Genomic DNA, 12740 nt, shown 5'->3' with positions numbered 1-12740 from the left:
CATTACAAGAAGCAGCATTTCCTTGCTGGACTTATGGTTGAAGTTCCGGGGAGGGCAAACAAGCAGGTCCAGTTCCAAAGTCAGAGGGACTTGAGGCTAGGAAAGGCATGGTGCGAGAGGCAAGAGGAAAGGCTCGGGCTGTTTGTAAAGCTTGAGGACAGAGGTTCAGCACAGGAGCAAGCACTTGGAACATCGGCTATGGGAGGAGGATAGAGCTCAGCAGAAGGAACTGTCTGAGCAGCTCATATCAGTAATGACTCCAAGAGTAGTGGCTCCTGCTGCTTCACCCACACCACAGCCCGAGTCCCTGCACACTACCCTGTGCTGCAGTCCAGAAGCAGCTTGGAAGACTCCATGGGTGGGTGGCCCCTGGTGACCCCCGAGTAGGTGGGAAGGGCAACCTTGCCCCATGCAGCTCTCCATATTGACTCCCTTCTCTGTGGATGCCTCCACTCCTCCTCCCACAGTTCCAAGGGAGAGGCAATTAGGGAAAGAAGGGAAAGGAGAATGGTGGCCAGGAGACACCCGGTGTAGGGGGTTTCTGTCTTGTACATGTTTTCACTGTTTGCACTTGTTCATGCACTTTGGTATTATTTTTTCTTTTCCGTAATTGGTGTTTTGGTTGTTTTAGTGTATTGGTATTAACAGCAGCTGGCCTGCCTGGGAATGGGTGATTGCTGTACTTGGTTATGAATACAGTTTATTTAATCAAGAAAGTGTATTGCTATCACTGCTTCATATCATACAGTGTATTCAAAATAATAAAGGTAAACACATGATCAGGGACAAGTAGGAATTAGTATGCAAAGATTATCCCTCAATACAGTAATCTATAGCAATTCATACTTCAATCACTTCCTTACGTGAATCCATACTGTGAATGACCACCACCCTCCTTTGATAATTGGTCATGCCATTCATAAGTACGCTGCATGGCACTAAACTCACCACCCCTCCCGAAGCACTGAAACTCCCACAAACAGTGAGTCCCTCCCCCCACTAGCACATTCGTAAAGTACCATTCCCCCTCTTCCATCAAGCCATGCAAGTCCATAATGTGGGAGCACAAAGCATCCCTGACTTCTTTCCCCAGGGTGCATCCAGCTCCAGCTGTGGTAGGTGCACTTTCTGGCTGAGGGTACCGATTCAGTGGCCCCTTGCTGTCTATGTCCATTCAGGGAGAAATGGCTCACTTCTGACTTCACAAAGATTGTGAAGAGCACACCAACCCGCAATAATGCAGACAGCATTGATGACCCTGACATCCAAATGGGTCTGTAAACATCTTCAGTGGAATTTCAAGCTGCCAAAAGCAAATTCAGCAACCATTCAACAACCGCTGAGAGTGTAATTAAACTGTCTTTTACCAGGGCCTCTTAGATGAAGGTAGTTTCATAAGTAAGGCAAAAGTTGGTATGTGGGGGCCCCCAGAATAACAGTGGGGACAGTAACTCCATTTATGGCAATGTCATTTGGTGGGAATAGTGTCCCAGTCTATTCATGATGAGAGAAAATCCCTGGCATCATGATCTTTCCTAGTGAAGCCCATGTTGATGTTCAGGAATCAACTTCTGTGGTCCATGAAGGCCTGCATAACATGGAGTAGTACTCTTTGTGGTTTATGTACTCCTTGAGGAGGGCAAACTATGGGTACATGAATCCCATCAACGGCCCCAGCACAGTTTGAAAACCCTATTTTCTCAAAGCCAACATTTATTTCAGGAATAAATTTTATGCCAGCCGCTTGGGATAAAACCACACTCTTGATTGCCTCAGAAACCTCTGCCACCACTTTTCACACAGTTGACTTCCCAACCCCAAACTGGTTGACAACAGATCGGCACAGTCTGAGATAGCCAGCTTCCAGACAGTTATAGCAACACACTTCTGGACCAGCAAGGGTGGCCTCCTGCAGGTGTCTTTACACTGGAGAGTGGAGGCAATCTACCTACAAAGCTCAGAAATGTGGCTTTCTTCATGAGAAAGTTCTGGTCATCCCAAGTCCACATGATGATGTGATTCCACCAGTCTGTGCTTGTGGGCCCACACCAGTCTATGTAGGGGACATCAGTGGCTATACCAAATATCATGAGCAGCATCAGGGAATGCAAGTCTGCCATGTCGGGGGGGGGGGTCTCCTCTTCCTGCTGCATCATAAGCTCTGTCAGGTGCCTTCAGTGGGTCAGAAAATGTCCCAAAATGTCCACCAATGCATCTCATGCCTGTTTCCTGACAGGAGTGAAAGCACAAGCAAGAGAAGTTCTTCAAAAGGCGCCTCCTCCATGTTGCTGGCTCTGGTGGCTTGGAGCACACAGACCAAAATGACTGCGTGGCAGGATGTATTGGCGGCTGTTCAAACTTCCTGTCACATGCAAGGTGGACCGTCAAGTTCTCCCACAGTTCACCACAGTCAAAGGGCTAGAGCAGCCACATTTCAGGAGGGCTCTAGGGCAGGGGTGGACAAACTATGGCCTGCGGGTCACATCTGGCCCGCCAGCCTATTTTATCCAGCCCTCGAGCTCCTGCTGCGGAGCGGAATCCAGGGCTTGCCCCACTCCTGCGCTCCAGCTGGGATCGGGGGCTGCTCCGCATATGCATGCCATGGCTCCGCGCGGTTCCTGGAAGCAGTGGCACGTCCCCCATCCGGCTTCTATGCGTAGGGCAGCTTGGGGGCTCTGAATGCTGCCCCTGCTCCAAGCACTCCCCCGCCCCCCACAATTTCCATTGGCTGGGAACTGTGGCCAATGGGAGCTGCAAGGGTGGTGTCTGTGGACAGGGCAGCACACACCGCGCAGAGCCACCTGGAAGCCGGACGGGGGACATGCCGCTGCTTCAGGTAAGCGCCGCCCAGAGCCTGAACCCCTTGATCCCATCCCAGAGCACCCTCCTTCACCCCAAAGCTCTCATCCCCAGCCCCAACCCTGAGCCTGCACCCCACCCGCATGCCCCAACCCCTTGCCCCAGCCCTCTGACCCCCTCAGTCCCAGCCTGGAGCACTCTCCTATACCCCAAACCCCTCGTCCCCCCAGCCCCACCCCAGAGCCCACACCTCCAGTCCAGAGCCCCTTCCCACACCCTGAACTCCTCATTTCTGGCCCACTCTGGAGCCTGCACCCCCAGCCAGAGTCCTCGCCCCTTCCTGCACCCCAACCCCAATTTTGTGAGCATTCATGGATCGCCATACAATTTCCATACCCAGATGTGGCCCTTGGGCCAAAAAGTTTGCCCACCCACGCTCTAGGGAGACTGGGGTATGGCTGGTTTCATTCAGGTCTGAATGCTGCCAGGTGGACGGCATGCATGGGTGCCGGAAGGACTGCAAGAGTGGAAGGCCCAAGCCCCCCCCCATTCTCCTGGAGGCCCCGCCCCCATCTCCAGTCCTATCCTACCAGACCCCCTGCCTCTCCCAGAGCCCCAGCCTCCCCACCCTGTCCAACCCGCCCCCTTCCACCAGCCCCAGCCTCCCCGGAGCCCCTGCGCCCGCCGCTGACCAGCGCAAAGCCCTCAGGTGACGGCTCGTTCCTGCTTCCCAGACCCAGCCGGTGCTAGGCACCAAGAGGAGCAGTTCTGGTAGTGACCCGGGAGGGCCCAGCTGCCAGCATGTGGCTCAGGGCGGAAGGGGACCCAGGGCCCAGGCAACTGCTCGCTCCGGGCCAGGTTTTAAAGGGGGGACAGACGGCCACGGCCCTTTGGGTGCCAGAACCTTTCTAGGCGTGCGCGTGCGCGTGCGCGTGCGCGGCGGGGCGAAGTCAAAGGGGGAAGAGGAATGAATGAAGGTCCCGCAGCGTGTGCACCGCTCTGCCGGAGCCCCAGACAGCAAATGCTCAACGTAGGGTTAAAAGTCAGTGTAGAGGCTCCACCCCAGGTTCCCTAACGCGGTTCGGGTGACTCAGCCCCACTCGCCCTGGCCCTGCCTGGGCAGCCTCCTGCCTGTGCCAGGCCGGGCCATAACGTCACCGGGGGCGGGGGAGGGGCGGCACTACTACTACGGGGCTGTGGGCTGATCCCCGCCTCGCGCCCCCGGACCCAGGGGGGTGTGTCCGGGAGGGGGAGGAGCTGACGGAAACGGGCACTCTGCGCGCATGCGCCCTCCGCGCGGACTGGGCGGAGCCCCGTCCCGCGCCAGCCGCTCGCCGTGGGGAAGCTGCGGCGCCGAGGAGCCTCTCGCGGCGCCTGCGAACGGCCTGGCGGGGCTCGGCAGGTAAGAGGCGGGGGTGGCTGGTCCCTGTGGGCGGGCTCAGAGGGAACCGTCTCCCGCAGCCACCCACAGCCCCTCCCCCTTTGTCCCGCGCGGACCCCCCTCGGGCACCCAGCGTCCGCCATCCACCCCCCACCTCCCGCACGCCCCAGACACCCGCCCTCGCCCGCGCAGCCCCCCCACCTCCCGCACCCCCCAGACACCCGCCCTCGCCCGCACAGCCCCCCCACCTCCCGCACGCCCCAGACACCCGCCCTCGCCCGCGCAGACCCCCCCAGCCTCCACCTCCCGCACCCCCCAGACACCCGCCCTCGCCCGCACAGCCCCCCCATCTCCCGCACCCCCCAGACACCCGCCCTCGCCCGCACAGCCCTCCCACCTCCCTCACCCCCCAGACACCCGCCCTCGCCCGCACAGCCCCCCCACCTCCCGCACCCCCCAGACACCCGCCCTCGCCCGCACAGCCCCCCCACCTCCCGCACCCCCCAGACACCCGCCCTCGCCCGCACAGCCCTCCCACCTCCCGCACCCCCCAGACACCCGCCCTCGCCCGCACAGCCCCCCCACCTCCCGCACCCCCCCGACACCCGCCCTCGCCCGCACAGCCCCCCCACCTCCCGCACCCCCCAGACACCCGCCCTCGCCCGCACAGCCCTCCCACCTCCCTCACCCCCCAGACACCCGCCCTCGCCCGCACAGCCCCCCCACCTCCCGCACCCCCCAGACACCCGCCCTCGCCCGCACAGCCCCCCCACCTCCCACACCCCCCAGACACCCGCCCTCGCCCGCACAGCCCCCCCACCTCCCGCACCCCCCAGACACCCGCCCTCGCCCGCACAGCCCCCCCACCTCCCGCACCCCCCAGACACCCGCCCTCGCCCGCACAGCCCTCCCACCTCCCTCACCCCCCAGACACCCGCCCTCGCCCGCACAGCCCCCCCACCTCCCGCACCCCCCAGACACCCGCCCGCGCCCGCGCAGCCCCCCCACCTCCCCACCCCCCAGACACCCGCCCTCGCCCGCGCAGCCCCCCCACCTCCCGCACCCCCCGACACCCGCCCTCGCCCGCACAGCCCCCCCACCTCCCGCACCCCCCAGACACCCGCCCTCGCCCGCACAGCCCCCCCACCTCCCGCACCCCCCAGACACCCGCCCTCGCCCGCACAGCCCTCCCACCTCCCTCACCCCCCAGACACCCGCCCTCGCCCGCACAGCCCCCCCACCTCCCGCACCCCCCAGACACCCGCCCTCGCCCGCACAGCCCCCCCACCTCCCGCACCCCCCAGACACCCGCCCTCGCCCGCACAGCCCCCCCACCTCCCGCACCCCCCCACCCACCCGCCCTCGCCCGCACAGCCCTCCCACCTCCCGCACCCCCCAGACACCCGCCCTCGCCCGCACAGCCCCCCCCACCTCCCGCACCCCCCCAGACACCCGCCCTCGCCCGCGCAGCCCCCCCACCTCCCGCACCCCCCAGACACCCGCCCTCGCCCGCGCAGCCCCCCCACCTCCCGCACCCCCCAGGACACCCGCCCTCGCCCGCGCAGCCCCCCCACCTCCCGCACCCCCCAGACACCCGCCCTCGCCCGCGCAGCCCCCCCACCTCCCGCACCCCCCAGACACCCGCCCTCGCCCGCGCAGCCCCCCCACCTCCCGCACCCCCCAGACACCCGCCCTCGCCCGCGCAGCCCCCCCACCTCCCGCACCCCCCCAGACACCCGCCCTCGCCCGCGCAGCCCCCCCACCTCCCGCACCCCCCAGACACCCGCCCTCGCCCGCGCAGCCCCCCCACCTCCCGCACCCCCCAGACACCCGCCCTCGCCCGCACAGCCCCCCCACCTCCCGCACCCCCCAGACACCCGCCCTCGCCCGCACAGCCCTCCCACCTCCCTCACCCCCAGACACCCGCCCTCGCCCGCACAGCCCCCCCACCTTCCGCACCCCCCAGACACCCGCCCTCGCCCGCACAGCCCCCCCACCTTCCGCACCCCCCAGACACCCGCCCTCGCCCGCACAGCCCCCCCACCTTCCGCACCCCCCAGACACCCGCCCTCGCCCGCACAGCCCTCACACCTCCCGCACCCCCCAGACACCCGCCCTCGCCCGCACAGCCCCCCCACCTCCCGCACCCCCCAGACACCCGCCCTCGCCCGCACAGCCCCCCCACCTCCCGCACCCCCCAGACACCCGCCCTCGCCCGCACAGCCCCCCCACCTCCCGCACCCCCCAGACACCCGCCCTCGCCCGCACAGCCCCCCCACCTCCCGCACCCCCCAGACACCCGCCCTCGCCCGCACAGCCCCCCCACCTCCCGCACCCCCCAGACACCCGCCCTCGCCCGCACAGCCTTCCCCTGAGCACCCACCTTCTGCACCCACCCTTATCTGCACAGTCTTCCCTCCAGGCGCCCTGACCCCCCTGCATCCTCCAGATACTCCTCACCCATCATCCCTTCAGCCACTGGCATCCCCTAGACACCCAGTTCCTTGAGCCTCCAGCATTGCCCACCTCTCCCAGACACCCAGTGCCCCTTTCCCCCTAACCCCCTGTATCCCTCAGACACCCAGCAAGGGCCAGCTCTCCTCAGGCAGTGATCACCCACAGCCCTTAATACAACCCCTGGCACTACCCCCTTAGCTGACCCATAACCCCGGCTCCTATGCAGAGTCTCTAGCTTACACCCCCCCCACCCCATCTACCACCCAAAATGCCTCTGCAGAGCTTTGTCCACCCCCACCTCCCCCCCATTCTTGACAGGTTTCAGAGTAGCAGCCATGTTAGTCTGTATTCGCAAAAAGAAAAGGAGGACTTGTGGCACCTTAGAGACTAACAAATTTATTTGAGCATAAGCTTTCGTGAGCTACAGCTCACTTCATCGGATGCATTCAGTGGAAAATACAGTGGGGAGATTTATATACATAGAGAACAGGAAACAATGGCTGTTACCATACACACTGTAACAAGAGAGTGATCACTTAAGGTGAGCTATTACCAGCAGGAGACTCATTCTTGACTCCTACAGAGCTTCTTGCACAAAGTCCCACTGCACCCATCCCAGGCACACAGCACCATAGCTCCAGAGCTTCCTGTTAGCCTGGCCATCGCACTCAGCCCCCCAGCTGCACCCTTGGCCCAGCAACAGGACTACCACCAAAGCCCTGTACCTGTATAGATCCCCCCCCCAACACCTCCAAGCAACTCAGCCTCGACACCTATACAGAGCCCCTGCATGTGGAGAGAACTAAGGGGTTGTACTGAGTGTCCTGACTTCCTCCTGGCAGTACCCATGACTTCTCCCCCAGCAGCATATGTGTGTCTAACCCAAGCCTCCTTTCTGAGATCCCACTTAGGCTCCTATATCTTATTCTCTCCCTATGACCCAAACAGATCCTTTCTGTTTCCTCTTCCTAAGCAGCCCCTTGCAGACTCAGCACTCACATGATACTAGCAACAACAGAGGCCTCTTTCTGCCCATGAACATTGACTGCTTCTATACAGAAATCTGCAGTTCATACAAATACCTTTTTACCCTCCTCAGTGGGAATGTTTCATTTATGCCTCTATTGTGCCATCAGTTATTTAGCAGAATTTCCTACTGGAAATCTGTGGGAAAATCTGCTTTAATACTGATTACATGATATAGCCCATAGGTCAGGTCTTGCAATGAAACTGTTTTGTGTGTGTATGTGTTTGGGGTGGGGAGGGATAGCTATTCTCTAAAGAAACATATTATTTGCCTCTTTGGTGTCCTCTGCGTCTTTGCTGACAAGTTAGTTGATGAGTAGAGATATTGTCAACTGGAAATCCAGTTTAAAAAAAAAAGTTTCAGGTACCACCCCCGAAACTGCCTGTTACACATCTGTTGTATAAAAGATCAAACAAACAAGGAAAACTCAAACTGACTACAGAAAGAACTGTCAAATGCACAAAGTAAATAACCAGAAAAAATGAATGTTTTTCTCTAATATTCAAGTAATCGTGCTACATTTAGCATGAAACCAACCAGCCAGTTGTTTTTAAGTCGATGGTTTTTAAGTCGTTTTAAGTCCTTTAAATTCTTGCATATTGTTTCACATTCCAGCAGAACAACAAAATCAAGACATTGGGGGAAAATGAGTGAAATTAGAGGCTTAATTTTTGTTGTTTTAAAGGTTGATGAGATATGCATATAGAAGTAGTTCTGCTGAAATTGTTCTCACGCATTAATTTCCTCAACTACATCTGGCATTAAAGCCAATCTAGAAAGAGAGACGCTGTTATAAAAAGTGAAAATCAGGCTTGTTACTGTTCAATTTGATAGTGAAACTTTGTCTTTGAAATTCTGGTCTGAAGCAGCTCCTGGCTTGAAGTGACAATCTTGAGGTATTTAAAAAAGTGCATATCTGCTTTCTTGATATTTTCATTTTGTGTTGTGATAAAGGTTGTTGAGTTGTTTACAAAGCGTTTTTGTTTGCAGAAGAGAATAGTTGCATGCAATATGGAGGTTAATACCATGTCACTGTAAAATCCCAGCACAATTAAGTAGTGAGGATTTCAGTTAACCTCAATTTCGTAATGCAATTATGTTAAAGCAAGAACAACAAGGTACAGATTTTGGTTATAACTTTTGTGTAGCTGACCACTTGCAATCAAATATGATAGTAAACATTCTAAACACTTTTCTGATACTGTGCTAGTTTCATAAGAATTATGACAGATACTCGTTGACAAACAGGCATCCTCCAAGGGGCAAAATCCTGAACAATTCTGTAGACATAAAATACCCAACTGCAATAATATTTTTCTCAGTTTCAAAGCGTTGTCATTTTGTTTAGTTCGCAGTTGGCACATTTTTGTTCACTTACCTTTGCTTTGTATTGTTTGTTTGTTTACTCCAGTCACATGAATGTGTCTCTTTACACAGTCTTTAGGATAATGGCCTAAATGGCTAAACCAGCTCTAGAATTTGCAGTAACTATGAAATTAATAATCAGCCTCTTTTTAGAAGCAGAAGTAAACTTTGTTGTTGTTGTTTTTTTTTATTTAGAAGTTTGTATTGACAGATGTCATCTGCTCAGTTGTAACCCTATTCCTTGACAAAGTGGGAGATGGGGAATATGGGGAAGAACTGAAGCCTGATTAAGCATTAATATCCTGTTAATACTTTGTATTTTATTACATGACACATATTAAAGTGTAGGTGTTCTGAGTGTGGCCACATCATGCCTTTCATGTTTTTGTCTCATTTAGCAAGGTTACACTTCTATTGCACTAGGTTAATGTTACCTTGTGAGCAAAGTAGACTAAATAATTTACCATTATCATTATGCTTTTAATAAATAATGTGCACACACCTTGTAGCTGACACCATAATACTAAGCATTCTTAAAATCTGGCTACAATATATTAAAGGGTATGTCTACGCTGTCCATGTTACAGCGTGACAGCGGCAGTGCTGTGATGTGGGCTGTGTAGGCTCGCTTTATGACCGGGGATTAAAAAACCCCCACCCGGAGCGGTGGTAGCTTTATTGCCAGGAACTGCACTTCTGGGGATAAAGCATATACTGGTGCTTTTCAGCACTAAAACTTTTGTTGTTCAGGGGGGTGGTTTTTCTCACCCCTGAACGACTAAAGTTTTAGTGCTGAAAGTGGTAGTGTAGACACAGCTTAAAAGGGAAAACATTCACAGTAGAACAGTCAGAATTGTCTCTTTCAATAAAAGGGTCAATTTTGCGTCCGTGCAGAAGAAAGATAATTGGTAGTCTTGCAGCCTGTATTCATTTTATTTAAAATTCAGTTTCAATAATTTTAAAAGTCCAGTGAACTACTTTTATAGTTGTCTTAATGCTTATCACGTCTGTCAAAGAAGCAACTTTTCTTTTTAGCTTTTATATTTTTTGATTTTTATTTCAAATTGCATGCTACAATAACATTAAAAAATATATTTAAAACTAACTCTATAACAATTTCAGTAAAACCATAACTGAATAATTGAGTCATACTTCTGTAGTTCATATGTTAACCGTGTTTTCCATAAAAATAAGAAAAAGGAACAAGATGAGAGGAAATCTTTCATTAAAATGTCTCTCTGCAAACAAAATATCTAAACATTGCAATCATGCACTTTGGTTTTGTTGTTGGTTACAACATTTCCGCTGTTAAGACAAAGATGAAGGGGCTGCTCCTTTTGAAGCAAAAATTCCACTGACTTCAGTAGCAGTGGCATCAGGTCTAAAATCTAGAAAGTAGCGTAAAGTTGAGAGGAGAAGTATATTGCAGATCGGTCACATTACTTAAAATAGATGAGTATTCACAGTAAAAATTGAGTCAGTTTAGAGAAAGTTTCTTAAATCTTGAGCAGCTATATGTTAACTGAAAAACAGAAAAATCAATTTGTAATAAAATTTCAGTTGATTATATCCAGCAGAGTACTGGCTTCCACTCTAACAAAAGATACAATAACCACCAAACTTTAATTTATGTGACAAAATATATATTTTAGGTTTCAGAAAAGCTTCATAAGGTGTCTGACAGTCCTAGAATCTTGACTGATACCTGTAACTATAGTATTTCAACTTTTCCAGATACAAAAGGGCTTTTTCAAGTTCTTTTCACATCTTGTTTTTATTAAAATAATTCCATTAATAAGCTTTGTGAAATCCTATTATTTTAAACAAAATCTTGTTTTGAAGGGTAAAAAACACCCAGACAATTTCTTCTAAAGCATGTGAAATATTAAGTGTTCAGATGCACAACAGAGAAAAATACATTAAATGAATATGATTATACATGTACTGTGTGATACTTGTATCAGAAGAAATATCATTGCTGCCCCAAAATTGAAAGTACATTTTTTTTCACTAGTCCTCAGAATAGTGTATTTTTTTTCTAAAAGCTTCTGAGTGACCCATTCATTGGGCACTGTTACACAATCATTTCCAAATTCAAAATTCTTCATTTTTACTTTGAGAAACAGTTCCCCTCCTGCCTTTTCTCACACCCTATCCTCCCAAAATCATTTCTGGAAAGTATTTTGCTATTTCTATCACATCACCTTTTCTAAAAGAACTGAGCATAAAGGTACCCTCTTCAAAATTTTATTGAATTGCTTTGTCTCTAGAATATCTAGTAGCCAGGATGTTTTTGTATTACAAACAATTGGGAGATAAAACGACATCTCAGTAAGAGATCTTGAAAGTCTGACTTTTTCCTAATCTGTTGCATCATGTGGTATTTAAGTAAGGATTTAAAATATAGCTGCAATCCTTTTTAATTCCAGCGGCAGGACTAGAAATATAATCTCATTGTTATATTATGGAGTGGCAGTAGCTAACAAATTGCATAGGGGGACTAATGTAATGGCAGCTGGGAACTGTAATTTGGGGTGGAGTGGGATGGATTGTAGGGAGATAAGGAAGTAGTGATCCAAACTGTGCTGGGACTTCTGCTACTGAATAATTCTTAACGATTAAAAAAAAAATCTAAAGAAATTCCCATGCAAAATCTTAAAATTGATTTGTACAGAGAGTTTTAAGTTTTGTTGTAGATAATAAAAAAGAAATAATTAGAAAGCCAGGAAATTCAGAGCTAAGTTTTTAAACTTAGAACCCAAGCGTTTTAAAATACAGTTAAGGTCACCTTTACAATCTTCTCTGCCCCATAGTGACACTTTGAGAGGTAAAGAAATAAAATAAAATTAAACAGAGGCCTTGTCTGCAAGAAAATTGTATACATTTGACTTATATCCACTTTTAAGCAGACTTAGGGTATGTCTATACTGGCAGAGTTACATCGCTGGCAGATATAATGCCAATCAGAGAGCGCTGAAGGGAAAGCACTGTTGTGTGTTCACACTGTCAGCTGTCTGTACAATATTGTGTTCACACTTGTGGCACTTGCAGTGGTATTCAGAGTGGTGTACTCTGGGCAGTATTCCACAGAGCATCTCTTCCTTGTCTGCTGCTAAGAGTTGTGCGACGGCGGAGGGGGTTGTGGGACATCCTGGGTCCTGTCCCAATGCCCTGTGATACATTGCTTCGCATCCCAGCAATCCCTGTGCTTCCATCTGCATTTGGCACCATCTTTCAACGGTCCGTATACGTGCACTCTGCCTCTTTGGTCTGCAGGAATGGGTCCCGCACTGTTGACCAATATGCTGCTCGCTCTCACTAACGCGTCACGAGTGGCAGTGGAGTTATTCTTTAAACTACAAAGACAAGAGGAGTTCAACATTGATCTTGCCACGCATAGTAGTTACGACGCTGCATTCGTGGAGGTGCTGACCACAGTGGAATGCCACTTTTGGGGTCAGGAAACAAGCACTGAGTGGTGGGATCACATCGTCATGCACGTCTGGGATGACGAGCAGTGGCTGCAGAACTTTTGGATGAGGAAAGCCATATTCATGGGACTGTGTGATGAGTTTGCTCCAGCCATGCGGCGTAAGGACATGAGAATGAGAGCTGCCCTGTCCTTGGAGAAGCACATGGTAATTGCACTGTGGAAGCTCGCTACTCCAGACTGCGACCGATTGGTTGCTAACCAGTTTGGAGTGGGAAAGT

General features: G+C 52.5%; 1 protein-coding gene across 2 annotated transcripts in view; it reads left to right on the top strand.

The window, feature by feature from the left end:
• The first annotated feature begins 4030 nt into the window (after nt 1-4030).
• LOC119863668 (RAB3A interacting protein) overlaps nt 4031-12740 on the top strand; it is a 54722-nt gene continuing 46012 nt past the window's right edge. The window contains exon 1 of one of the 2 annotated variants that reach the window (XM_038422415.2): nt 4031-4201. In XM_038422415.2, coding sequence (XP_038278343.1) covers nt 4083-4201 — 119 coding nt within the window. In that variant the 5' untranslated portion in view covers nt 4031-4082. The remainder of the gene's footprint in view (nt 4202-12740) is intronic. The other variant, XM_043493461.1, reaches the window with a different exon arrangement.

The sequence above is a fragment of the Dermochelys coriacea genome, chromosome 1, assembly GCF_009764565.3.
Source record: "Dermochelys coriacea isolate rDerCor1 chromosome 1, rDerCor1.pri.v4, whole genome shotgun sequence".
Taxonomy (NCBI): domain Eukaryota; kingdom Metazoa; phylum Chordata; order Testudines; family Dermochelyidae; genus Dermochelys; species Dermochelys coriacea.
The sequence above is the reverse complement of the archived record's forward strand: the minus strand, read 5'-3'. Positions and strand labels throughout refer to the sequence as shown.